At 38.3% G+C, this 13,825-nt stretch overlaps 1 protein-coding gene across 2 annotated transcripts; it reads left to right on the forward strand.

The window, feature by feature from the left end:
• Positions 1 to 26: 26 nt before the first annotated feature.
• Positions 27 to 13,546, forward strand: PXMP4 (peroxisomal membrane protein 4). Of its 2 annotated transcripts, none has more exons than XM_027867032.1 (4): positions 27 to 233; positions 11,815 to 11,877; positions 12,138 to 12,336; positions 12,946 to 13,546. In XM_027867032.1, the coding sequence occupies exons 1-4, from the start codon at positions 121 to 123 to the stop codon at positions 13,207 to 13,209; spliced, it is 639 nt and encodes a 212-aa protein (XP_027722833.1). In that variant the 5' UTR covers positions 27 to 120; the 3' UTR covers positions 13,210 to 13,546. The 2 variants fall into 2 exon arrangements, with proteins under 2 accessions (XP_027722833.1, XP_027722834.1); XM_027867033.1 differs by lacking the exon at positions 27 to 233 and adding an exon at positions 4,020 to 4,196.
• Positions 13,547 to 13,825: the final 279 nt, after the last annotated feature.

Below are 13,825 nucleotides of genomic sequence, written 5' to 3' on the forward strand. Positions count from 1 at the left end.
CCTATAAGAAAATGCCCCCGGACGGCCCCGGAAGCCCGATGTGGAGCTGCCCCAGCCGTTTCGGCCCAGTGGTACCGCTTCGCTCTTTCCGTCTCCGTGTCCCCGCTCCCTTCGGCGGCCATGGGCCTCCCGCCGAAGCTCGAGATGTTGCTCTACACCGTAAATACGCTGCTGCGCAAGCAGCGCTACCACGCCGCGCTGGCCGTGCTCAAGGGCTTCCGCAACGGAGCCGTGTGAGCCGGGGCTCTGGGTCTCTGAGGGTCGGGGGTCGGACCTGGAGCACTGAGGCCCGGAGCAGGGGGAGCGGGGGTCGTGTCACTGAGTGCCGAGAAAGCGGGGTCCTGGAGATCCAGGGCTAGAGCCCTCAGGGTCACGGTCGTGCGCAGGGTCATGGTCATGGTCACGGGTGGAGGGAAGGGAGAGAGCCTTGGGCATTTGTGAAGTGGCCTGTGGTGCCGCTGCTCACATCGCCCCTGCGGTGAGGGACGACTCTGCACAAAATGTCCGAGAGACCTTCTGGTCCAATCCGCACCTGGATGAGAATGGAATCTTCTTTAGGACGTATTCAACAAGTGGTCATCAAGCCTTTTCTTGAAGATTTCTAGTGAAAAGAGAATCCACTACCTCCAGAAGCAGCGCATTTAATTTCTGGATTCCTCTGCTCCTTTAGGAGATCTGCCTCTTTGCAGCTTCTTTCTCCTCAGACCCTCCCACTCCTACCCCCGTTTTAGTCTTTGGAGCCAAAGAGAACAAACCTAAGTCCCCTTCCTCCTGACAGCTTTTCATGGCCCATCTCCCCTCAGAGTCTTCTCTCCACCAAGCTAAATGTCACCAGTTCCTTCAAATGATCATGACGTACTTCACCACATTAGAAGATTATCTTGTTCTTCAGGTTCTTTCTGCCTTGATTCTGGAAAATCTTAGAGATCACACATAGATCACGGATTTAGAGGTGAATGGAATACAGATCATCTGAGGTCATGTGACTTGTCTAAAGTCACACAGTAACTGGTTCAAATGGAATTTAAACCCACGTCTTTTGACTCCATTGTGTTTTTTCTACTTCATCGTACTTTCTGCCTAACTTCCTAACTTCAAAATGCCTCCCTAGCCTGGAATGATCTTTACCTTCTTTTTGTACACAAGTCAGTTTGTTGATGTCCCTCCTAGAACGTGGTGCCCAGACCTGGACGTAAATAGAGTCTAAAAAGTTCAGAGTACAATTAGAGACAAGAGTGGTCACAAATTCTCTCCCAACCATGTTGTGTTCTTAGGTAATATGTATTCATATTGTACAATGCAACATGTTTCTGCCTGTGATTTGGGAAACCACCTCACAGGGCCTCCACAACCTGGAATAAGAGCAGTGAATTAAGATGGGTTGGGTAGAAGTTGGAAAGAAACAGTGAGGGCACTTAACAATACAGTTTGAGTGAGTTTTGTGTTTATTTTTGGAAGTGTGCTAGTTGGAGGCTGTTTGTGTACTGAACTGTGTGCGGGATGTGTTATTTTGTTATACAGGCTTGAAACAGATTGGGAGTTATAGTTGAATGCAGGTTCAGTGTAAATCAGAAGTGTGATTAGCCCAAAAAAACAGTTTATTGTTAGATGACATTAATAATCAGAATCAGAGGAATGGTAGTCCCACTATCATCTGTCCTGACTAGACCTCAGTATGCAACATTTTGTTTAGCTCTCAAGGCTACAGGTTATATGAGAACTGATGGAATGAATTGTATAGTATGATATTTGAATGCATGTCATACTTAATAATGAGGATGTGTCAACAGAATACTTAGTCTGGAAAAGATATGACTTAGGAGCAGCAAGAGTATTGTCTTCAAATATTTGAAAGACTCATGTGGTAGAATGATTCCTCTTGCTGTGCTTAATACCCCAAGACAGGCATGGGAAAGCAATAAAGTTACAGGAAAGCAGATTTCATCCCAGCACAAGACGTTTCTAACAATTAGAGTTGGCTAGAAATAAAATTGAATACCTTGTGGGTAGTGAACTCACAGCCTAATTCAACAAATACTCATTTACCACCCATTATGTACATGTCATTTTGCTAGAGTTAACAAAGATCAAAAAAAAAAAGAGAGAAATAGTGCCTTCCCTTAAGGAGATTACATTCTACTGGAAGGATCCAACATGCACAGATATAAGTAAAAGATAATTTGGAGCATGGGGTTCTTAACTTTTTTTGTGTTATGGACCCAGAGGTATGCTGAAGCTGACTTGTACTAGCCCTGGAGAGCTGGTTGTTAAATTTTCTTTTCAGTGTATTTAGACCTTGGAAATTGGCAAATGCTACAAATCAAAGCTTGATTTATTGTTTTGTTGATTGTTCAGACTTTAAAAAGTGATAGGGAAAATGTTAATGATGCAGTTTAAACTTAAAAGTATATCAATGCATTTTCAGAGAGTTAGTTGTTAAACATTTACCAGCGCATTCCTTTGACAGTTTGAAGCTTGTGGATCCCTTCTCAGAATATTATTTTTAAATCCTGAAGTAAAATATACAAGATTACAATAGAAATCAATTATATTGCAATATAGTTGGCAAATTTTTTTCAAAAACAAGTTCACAGGCCCCAGAGAAAGTACTAACAAATGAAGGGAATTGCGAAAGGCTTTGTTTATTAAGAGGTAGCAGTTATGCTGAGGCTTGAAGGAAGATTGTTTTCCTGGAATATCAACATGCGTTAAGAAAAATAACCTGAAATAAATTGGAAAAGATAGGTGGAAACCATATTATGGAGCCTTCAAATGATAGAATAAGAATTTATTTTATTCTAGAAGCAGTAGGGAGCCACAGAAGATTTTTGGGCAGTGTTGAACAGTCGGATCTGTGTTTTAGGATTGTTAATTTGGTAGCTGTGTGGAAAGATGAATTAGAGAAGGGAGAAACTAGAAGCCAATAAAAAAGCTATGGTACTGTTTTAGGTGGGGAGAGATGAGGATGTGAACTAGGGTAGTAGCCATTTGAAAGGAGAGAAGGGCACAAATGGGAGGCATGCTGTGGAAATAAAATCAAAAAGACTTGTCTGCTGAGTGCATATGGGTGGTGAGAGAGAAGGAAAAGTTGAGGATGACTGAAGTTGGAAATCGTGGTTGCCTGGAAGGATGGTCACCTCAGTAGAAGTAGCAAAGTTGATTTCATTGCTAGAGATTTTCCCCTAGAGGCTGGATGGCTCCTTGTTGGAGAATGTTGTAGAAGGGATTCATGTTTCAAGTAGAGGTTAAGTTAGGTGACTTTCAAAGCTCCCTCTAACTTCAAGATTCTGTGATTTTATGAAATGTTTGTTTTGGAAGTTGGTGGAAATTAACACAGGCCTAGTGCCAACTGGACACCTCTGAATAGTGTATGACTGGCTTAACTAATCAACCAGTGACGTGGTGTGATTGACTCACTGACCATAGGAGAGCATGCATAATACATGTGGAAGAACCTTCTTTGCTGATTTGCATGAGATTGTTTGTTTTTTAATTCCTCAAAAGTAGGGGCCTGACATTGTTTCTAAACCTGTTTGAAAGAACTATGGGGCCTTTGAAGAGCAATAATTATAATGATAATGATACCATAAGTGTAATACACAACTTTGCCATTAAACAAATTTGAGGACAACTTTGTAGATGGTAAGCAATTATAACATTGTTGAAATTCAATTCAGTTCCATTCTACAAGTGTTTATTTACTGCTTACTAGGGACAGACAAAAATGAAATAGTCCTTGCCTTCAGGGGACTTGTATTCTCAAACACCTCTGATGTAGGCACTTAGAACACTAAGTTCCCGCACTGAGTGTGCGGGAATCAGATTAAAATGTAATTGGGAAATATTTAACAAAATACATTAAAATACAATAAAACATGGATAGTATTCCATTTTAAAACTAAGTCAGTATGCCACCCACAGGGATCCATACGTATGGTTTAGTGTTTGAAATTGATACCAAATCTCTTTTCTACGTGCATGTATTCCAGTGTCATATAAGTCTGAGTATTCAGATTAACAGGGATACAAAAGATATTTTCTCAAATCGTGAAGAGGATGTAAAGAGTGAAGAAGACTTTCACCAAATCCCAGGTTACCAGAAGCATTGTCTTAAAGGATAATATAGATAAAACAACAACAACAACAACAATATATTTCAAAAGACTCTAGCTGAATTCCTAGATGGCAGATCTATGGTGAGTTGTTAATGAAAGCCTGGCTATTTAGGGGAACATCCCTACCCGCTGAGATTGGAAAGGGTAGGGTTCTCCTCCCAGACACTAGATAATGGCGTGGATGGTGGTAATGTGATCTGCTCCTTGATTGCTGGCTACAGTGTCTGCTTTCCTGTTGTATAGTTGCTCTTCAAGTTCATTCAGATTCCTCTTTGTCATCTTAGTTTTCTCAGCCAGCATTAAAGAGTATCTAATGGTAATTTAAAACAAAATCTACCAAACTCAGCAGACAAAGCAGAAGGAAAAGGACTGAAAGGATGATGGGAAGTTGTCCCATTATTAGGAGTTCTTTGATTTGGATTCTGAGGCAGTGAAAGTGCCCTCATATAGTCCTGTGGAGGATGGAGGTAGAATAGAGAGGGGAAGGAAGTTGGGGAAGAGTCATAGCTAGCTGACCCCTTCAGGTTTATGCCTGAGTATTTCTCTAGACACTGTAGATACTTTTATAGGCAAAAATATCTTCTTTTTGTTGTTGTTTGTCCTTCTTTCTAGAAGAGGATCATGACATCAGGACGGTGATGGCATGACTTGGAAGTGAATTGGATTTAAGTAAGGCAGAGCTGTGCAAATCACCAGCCTCACTTTCTTTTCCAGAACCATATGGGTCCAGTGGTGAGACATAAATTAGGATGACTGGAGATGGTCCAGGATGTAGCGGGAGACCTTGGCCTTTTTAAGCTAACGTCTTGTAATGCCCTCACTTCTTTTCACAGTCAACTAACATATTCATTGTTAATTGATTATGAACAAGTACCTCAACCTCTCTAAGTCTCAATTTCCTTTTTCTTTTTCTTTTTTTAGAGACAATCAGGGTTAAGTGACTTTCCCAGGGCCACACAATAGTATCTGAAGCCAGATTTGAACTCAGGTCTTCCTGACTTCAGGGCAGGTGCTCTATCCACTTTGCCACCTAGCTGCCCCAACTTCCTCTTTTAAAAAAAAAAATTCTTATTTATTTTGTTAAAATTTCCCAATTACATGTAAAATTTTTTAACAATCTTTTTTTTTCAAATTTTGAGTTTTAAATACTCTTATTCCCACTCTTTCCCCATTTTTGAGAAGGCAAACAATATAATATCAATTGTACGTGTGAAATCATGCAAAACGTTTCCATATTAATAATGTTGCAAAAGAGAAGACACACAAACAAGAAAAATAAAGAAAATTTAACAAGTATGCTTCAGTCTGCTTTTAGGGCTCATCAGTTCTCTCCAGAGAGGTATTTTCAGCATGGGTCCTTTGGAATTGTCTTGGATCATTATCTTGATCAGAGTAGCAAAGTCATTCATAGTTTTTCAACGAATAATATTGCTGTTACTGTGTACAGTGTTCTGGTTCTACTCACTTCACTTTAAATGAGTTCATATGTCTTCACAAGTTTTGGGGGGTTTTTTTTGGAAACTATCCTGCTTGTGATTTGTTAGAGCACAACAGTATTCCATCACAATCATGTACCACAACATATATCCAATTGATGGGCATCCCCTCAATTCCCAATTCTTTGCTACTACATAAAAAGCTGCTATAAATATTTTTATACAAATAAGTTCTTTCCCTTTTTCTTTGATCTGTTTAAGATACAGACCTTGTAGTGGCATTGCTAGGTCAAAGGGTATGCATGGTTTTATAACCCTTTCAGGATAGTTCCAGATTATTCTCCAGAATGGTTGGATCAGTTCACAACTCCACCAGCATTAGTGTCCCAGTTTTTCCATATCCCCTCCAGCATTTGTCATTTTTCCTTTTCTGACATGGTTGCCAATCTGATATGTATGAGATGGTATCTCAGAGTTGTTATAATTTTCGTTTCTCTAGTCAGTAGTAATTTACGGCATTTTTTCACATGACTATTGATAGCTTTGATTTCTTCTTCTGAAAACTGCCTGTTCATATCCTTTGACCACTTATCAACTGGGGAATGGCTCTTATTTTTATAAATTTGGCTCAGTTCCCTGTATATCCCAGAAATAAGGCCTTTATTAGAGAAACACTGTATACTTTCCCCCCAGTTTCCTGTTATCCTTCTAATTTTGACTGCATTAGTTTTGTTTGCACAAAAGCTTTTTAATTTCACATAATCAAAATTATCTATTTTACTTAATCCTTTCTATCTCTTGTTTGGTCATAAACTCTTCCCTTACCCATAGATCTAACAGGTACATTTTTCCATGCTCCCCTAATTTGCTTATGATATCACCCTTTATGTGTAAATCATTTATCCATTTTGACTTTATTTTGGTGTACAGTGTGAGATATTGGTCTATACCTAGTTTCTGCCAAACCACTTTCCAGTTTTCCCAAAAATTTTTTGTCAGATGTTGAGTTCTTACCCCAAAAGTTTGGATCTTTGGGTTTATCAAACATTAGGTGACTAGTCATAGTGCTGTGTATTCCACTAATCTGTTCCTGATCCACCCCTCTATTTTTTACAGTTTTGATGATTACTGTTTTGTAATACAGTTTGAGATCTGGTACAGCTAGAGCGCCTTCTTTCACATTTTTTTTTCATTGATTCCCTTGATATTCTTGACCTTTTGTTCTTCCAGATAAATTTTGTTACTATTTTTCTAGCTGTATAAAATAATTTTTGTGAGTTTGATTGGTATGGCACTGAATAAGTAAATTAATTTAGGTAAAATTGCCAGTCTTATTATGTTGGCTTGGCCTTCCCATGAGCAATTAGTATTTCTGAAGTTGTGTGGATCTGTCTTTATTTGTGTGAAACATGTTTTGTAATTGTGTTCATATAATCCCTGGGTTTGTCTACATAGGTAGACTCCCAAGTATTTCATATTGTTTTCAGTTATTTAAATGGAATTTTTATATCTCTTGCTGCTGGACTTTGTTGGTAGTATTGAGAAATGTTGATGATTTCAATGGGTTTATTTTATGTCTTGCAATGTTTCTGAAATCGTTGATTGAACTTGTTGGTTTTCTGGGGTTCTCTAAGCAGAACATCATATCATCTTTAAAGAGCGATAGTTTTGTTTTCTCATTGCGTATTTTTATTCCTTCCATTTCTTTTTCTTGTCTTGCTATAGCTAGTCTTTCTAGACAGTATTGAATGATAGTGATGATAATGGAAATCCTTGCTTCACTCCTGATCTTATTGGAAAGTCTTCAAGTTTATCCTTATTACAGATAATGCTTCCTTTTGGCAGTTGGGGTTAAGTGACTTGCTCTGGTCTATGGTTTTCTTTTTCTGTTTTTGCTCTCCCTGGTTTAGGTATCAAAACCATATTTGTGTCATAAAAGGAATTTGTAGGACTCCTTTATCAATTTATTAAAATAGTTTATTTAGTATTGGAATTAATTATTCCTTAAATGTTTGGGAGACTTCACTTGTAGATCCATCTGGTCCTAGGGATTTTTTTCTTAAGGATTTCATTGATGGCATATTCAGTTTCTTTTTCTAAAATAGGATTATCTAAGTATTCTATTTCTTCTTCTGTTAATATGGGCAGTTTATATTTTTGTAAATATTTGTCCATTTCACTTAATTAGTTTTACTGGAATATAATTGGACAAAATAACTCCTAGTAATTATTTTAATTTCACTTTCATTGGTGCATTCGCCCATTTCATTTTTGATACTAGTAATTTGGTTTTTCTTTTTTTTAAATCAAATTAACCAATGGTTTATCTATTTTATTGGTTTCTTTTATTAATTTATTTTGATTTATCAACAATCACTTCCATATGCTTTTGAGCTTAAAATTTTTCTCCCCCTTCCTCCCCACCACCCTCCCCAAGACGGTACACAATCTGATATAGGCTATACATAGACATTCCTATTAAACATATTTTCACATTAGTGATGTTGTAAATAAGAATTAAAACCAATAGAAGGAACCACCAGAAAGAGGAAACAAAACTCAACAGAAGAGAAAAAAAATAGCAAATAGTGTGCTTTGATCTGCATTCAAATTCCATAGTTCTTTTTTTGGATATGGATAGCATTTTCCATCACAAAGCCTTTGAAGACGTCTTAGATCCTTGTATTGCTGGGAAGGGTTAAGTTTATCAATATTAGTCATCGTACAGTGTGGCTGTTATTGTGTACATATTGTTTTTTTTTCTCATAAAACCTCCTACTTTCATTTATTAGTTCAATGGTTTTATTTACTTTTATTTTTATTAATCTCTCCTTTGATTTTTCAGGATTTCCATTTTGGCGTTTAATTGGGGATTTTTAATTTGTTCTTTTTCTAGTTTTTTTTTTAGTGGCATGCTCAATTCATTAAACTGCTTTTTCTCTATTTTATTTTATTTTATTTTTTGGCTTTTTTTTTTCTTTTGGTGAGGCAATCAGAGTTAAGTGACTTGCCCAGGATCACACAGCTATTAAGTGTCAAGTATCTGAGGCTGGATTTGAACTCGGGTCCTCCTGACTCCTTATTTATTTTATCATTAGATTTATCTAGTTCTGAGAGGGGAAAGTTGAGGTCCTCCACTAGTATAGTTTTACTGTCTATTTCCTCCTGTAACTCATTTAACATTTCCTCTAAGAATTTGGATGCTATGCCATTTGGTGCAAATATGTTTAGTATTGATATTACTTCATTGTCTTTTTTACCTTTTAGCAAAATGTAGTTTCCCTGCTTACGTCTTTTAATTAGGTCTGTTTTTGCCTTTTTTTTTCCTGAGATCTTGATTGCTACCCTTGCTTTTTATACCTCAACTGAAGCATAATAAACTCTGTTCCAGCTCCCTATTTTTATTCTATGCGTGTGTGTGTGTGTATGTGTATGTATGTATGTGTGTGTGTCTGTCTCTGTTTCAAGTATGTTTCTTTCAAACAACATGTTGTTGGATTCTGGTTTCTAATCAATTCAGCTATCTACTTCTGTTTTATGAGTGAATTCATGTCATTCACATTCACAGTTATGATTACTAACTGTGCAGTTCCCTCCATCCTATATCTTCTTTTTATCCTTCTTTCTCTTTTTATCCTGCCCCTCTTCTCAAGTCTGTTTTGCTTCTGACCACTACATTCTTATAACTGATCTCCTTCTCCCACCTCTACCCTCCTTTATTGCATGCGCATGCGAGCACCTACACACACACACACACACACACACACACACACACATATATTTTTCCCCTTTTTGAAACAACTTAGATGTGAGTAAGGTTCAAACATTGCCCCTCCCCCTCACATAATTTCCCCCTCCAGTGTGAAAGCTCTTCTTTGCACACCTCTTTTATGTGAGATAATTTTCCCCATTCTTCTCCCATAACCACTTTCTATGTAGAATGCTTCTAACTGTCCTAATAATGATAGAATTTTTAGAAGATACATCTGTCATCTACCCATATAGAAAGTCAAGCAGTTCAACCTTATTGAGTCCCTTATGATTTCTCTTTTATGTTTACTTTTTTATGCTTCTCTTGACTCTCATATTTGAAAGTCAGATTTTCTATTCAGCACTGATCTTTTCATCAGGAATGCTTGATAGCTTCTATTTCATTAAATGTCTATTTTTTTCCTTGAAGGATTATACTGTTTTTCTAGATAGGTGATTCGTGGTTGTAATCCCAACTCTTTTGTCTTTTGGAATATCATATTCCAAGCCTTCCATTTCTTTAACATGGTAGGTGCTAAATCTTGTGTGATTCTGACTATGGCTCCACAATATTTGAATTGTTTGAATTTTCTGCTTTAAGACCTGGCAGCTCTGGAATTTTTGCCATAATATTCCTGGGAGTTTTCATTTTGGCGTTTCTTTTATATGGTGTTTAGTAGATTCTTTCAAGTTCTATTTTACCTTCTGGTTCTAGGATATTGGAGCAGTTTTCCTTGATAATTTCTTGAAATATGATGTCAAGGATCTTTCTATGAACATGGGTTTTAAGTAATCTAATAATTCTTGTTATCTGTCCTTTATTTTCCAGATGAGATGAGATATTTCACATTTTCTTCTATTTTTTTCATTCTTTTGACTTTGTTTTATTGTTTTTGTTGTCTCGTGGAGTTATTTTAGCTTCAACTTACCCATTCCTAATTTTTAAGGGATTATATTCTTCAATGAGTTTTTGTATCTCTTTTCCCATTTGGCCAATTCTTCTGTTTAAGGAGTTATTTTCATCAGTGAATTTTTATATCTCTTTTTCCATTTGGCCAGTTCTATTTTTTAAAGTGTTATTTTCTTCAGTATTTTTTGTCCCTCTTTTACTGGGCTGTTAATTGTCTTTTCATAATTTTCTTCCTTTGCTGTTATTTCTCTGCCTAATTTTTCCTCTACCACTGTTATTTGACTTTGAAAATCACTTTTTGGCTCTTCTAGTGATTCTTGTTGGGCTTGTGTCCAATTTGCTTTTTTTTTTTTTTTTTTTTTTTGGTTTTGCTCGTGCAACTTTAATTTCATTATCTTCTTCTGAGTTTATGTCTTGATCTTCCCTGTCACCATAGTAACTTTTTATGGTCAGATTCTTTTTTTGTTGTTTGCTCATTTTTCCAACCTAATTCTTGATTTAGAACTTTATGCTAATGTTGAGCTCTGTTCCTACTGTGGGGGTGAGAAGGACTCTATCTCAAGCTTCAGGCTTTTTCCACACTGTTTTCAGATCCAGTTTGGGAGTTTGGAAGTTTTCAATGCTTCCAAGGTGTGATCTGGGGAGAGATTTGTGGTTGCTGTTCTCTTGGTCTGTACTCTGGTCCTTACCCAAAAAGGGCCCTTGATCCCTTGGCATTACAATCAATATTGTTCCTCAGAGCTCCTCCTACATTGGGGCCAGTAAGGATACTATTCCTCAGGGTCCTTAATCCCTTGAGGCTGGAAGTAATATTGCTCCCTAGGGCTTCCACTCCCTCTTGACCAAAGTGCCTCTCTCCACCCTTGAACTATGACCTAGAAGTGCATGTGGATAATGGAGTTGCCAAACAGTTGCCCCTCAGGTTTCCCACTCCCTCTTAACTGAAAGTGCCCCTTTCTGCTTTTGAACTATGACTCAGAAGTGGTATGCTGTATAGGCAATAGAGTTGCCAAACAGCATCTGGTCCTGTATCCAGATCTAGTGCAGGGGTACCTTGCAATTTCTTTCTGACCAGTTGCCAGGTCCCCTTATTGTCTCTGGCTTAAGAGCTCCTGAAGCTGCTCCTACTCGTGCCATCACCACCTTAGTTCCCACCACTGGTGTTTCATCCATGTGGGTTTTGGGCCAACCTCCTCCCCCACATCCCAGGTCTCTCATTCCAGCTTCCTATGTTCTCTTGGGCTGGAAGGATGTCTCACTGTGATCTTTTGTTGGCTCTGCCACTTTAGAATTCAATTTGAGGTGTTACTTTAAAGTTGTTTGGAGGAGAATGTTGGGAAGGCTCCCCCCCCAGAAGTCTCGAGTTCTTTTTTAATGAGGGTGTTGAACTAAATGACCTCTGAGGTCCCTTCCATCGCTAATAGTCTATGTATTATAATCTATAAACATGTAAATAAAGATGTCTTGATGGAGTTGAATAGTCTTGTTTGCCTGAGAGCTGAGGGGAAGTTAGATCATTTATTAGTGTTAAAGACTTTTCTTGCATTTATCCAAAGAGTGCAATATCTTATGAAAATTATTTCTTAATATTTTTCTTTCCCAGCTATGGAGCTAAAATCCGTGCGCCCCATGCTCTGGTCATGACGTTTCTCTTCAGAAGTGGAAGGTATGAACTCTATGGTTTTGTATTTCTGCATGGCTTATCTTCAGCAGCATTCTTGAATCTTAAACATAGTGTGATCTTGTCCTTGGGAAAATACATTATTATATTTTGGCAGCTAACCAATCCCCTGATCCTTGCATGCATAGCTTCCATTATGTTCCAGAGGAAAATATTCTCTTGTCTTCATATTTTCATTCTGATCATAGTCTTCCTAATTCTCTTTGTGTGTATATGTGTACGTTTGTGTTGCTTTGTTCACTTAGCCTAAAGGAGAAGCTCAAGGCAATTGTTCAGGCCACATACACACATTCCCGAAACCTGGCTTACTTTGTTTTTACCTACAAAGGCTTGTGTGCCTTGCAGTCTGGTGTCCAGGGAAAGACCTTCCAGTTTCATTCCTTTCTGGCGGCCTGTATCGGTGGCTGGTTGATTTTCGGAGAAAATAACAACATCAACAGTCAGGTAAATGAAACCCCCCCCTCTTCTTTTTCCAGGTAGCTGTTTACCATCGCCTAACCTATCTCTTTCAGATTTATTTTTTGACTTTCTAGTTATGATCTTAGAGGTTAGCATTGTTCCATGGGAACCCTCCTCTCCTTCCCCACCTGCCCCATGTCTGTGCAGGTCATTCATCATCACACCATGATTAATCATTAGCTTGAGCTGCCATGAAGGCCTAAAATTAGACTCTTTTCCCCATTTGGGTAAAGTTTGCCTGCACCTGCATTCCTCTCCTGCCAGACTCTGTTGGCCTGGATGCTGTTCTAATCGCTCATTATAACCTCACCCAAGACAGGATTTTCCTGGCCAACTCTGTCAGAGAGAAGTACATGATTAAGTGATGGAGTAAAATGGTGACTCATCCTCTAGTCTCATGGCTCTTCCTTTGAAATGCTGTGGTGCCACTACATGGTACTTCTCCCTGTCTGCCAGACTTTTTTCCTTCTTGGTTTATGTCTGGTTGACAAGGAGTCTTGGAATTGAAGGGATAGTGAAGCAGGGTGGGCATTTTGGGGGCTGACACACCCTAGGGCAACATTCATTTTCCTACTCAGGTTCTCCTTTTTGCAGATTAACATGTACCTGCTGTCTCGAACCCTTTTTGGACTGACCCGGCTAGCAGTTGAGAAAGGCTTCATCCCAGAGCCAAAACAGGATCCCTTTCCTTTGTTTTCTGCTATCATCTGGGGACTCGTCCTCTGGCTCTTTCAGTACCACAGACACACCCTTCAGCCATCTCTGCAGTCCTCCATGACATACCTTTATGATGACAGCAATGTGTGGCATGACATTTCTGATTTCCTTATTTATAATAAAAGCAGCTCTGGGAAATAATCCATAGGCTTCAGGAAACTTGGATAGTGGTATGCTCTGGCATGGCCAGGGTAAAAGTAGATGACTTTTTTGTTGTTGTTCTATCGTAAACCTAAAGGCTTCCAGATTGGCTTTTACCATCCCCTGAATTAATTTCTTGATAATTTTTTTAAACAAACACTATGCAACCTACTGTCATTTTTTCTATTAGTTTTTTTTTTTTTGTCAACCGAAATTTCCTATAGAGACTAGAGATGATTTATTTCATTCTCTAGGGTTCATTCATGTTTAATTTCATTGGTAACAGGGGTCCTAAACCATTCTACAAAATAAAGAACTGTGTTTGTTTTTTTTTTAATTAAGGTACTTACTATGTAATGACAGGGAGCTATTTAGACCATCAGTGGAATACAAATCTTTTTCACTAAAAAAAAAACCTCACAACTCTATTCAAAGGTAATTATGTATGGAGGACACATCTTTCCGTTACTTCAAATGATTTTACTGTAAAAGCACAGATTTGGAAAGGGCCTTAGAAATCATCTAGTCCAATCTCCCATCGGAATCCCTTCCACAGCCTCCCTGAAAAGTGGTCTCGCCTCCAACATGATTTTCCAAACACCTCCCCTGTGCAGTT

The sequence above is a fragment of the Vombatus ursinus genome, unplaced genomic scaffold, assembly GCF_900497805.2.
Source record: "Vombatus ursinus unplaced genomic scaffold, bare-nosed wombat genome assembly UNPS02014785.1, whole genome shotgun sequence".
NCBI classification, from domain to species: domain Eukaryota; kingdom Metazoa; phylum Chordata; class Mammalia; order Diprotodontia; family Vombatidae; genus Vombatus; species Vombatus ursinus.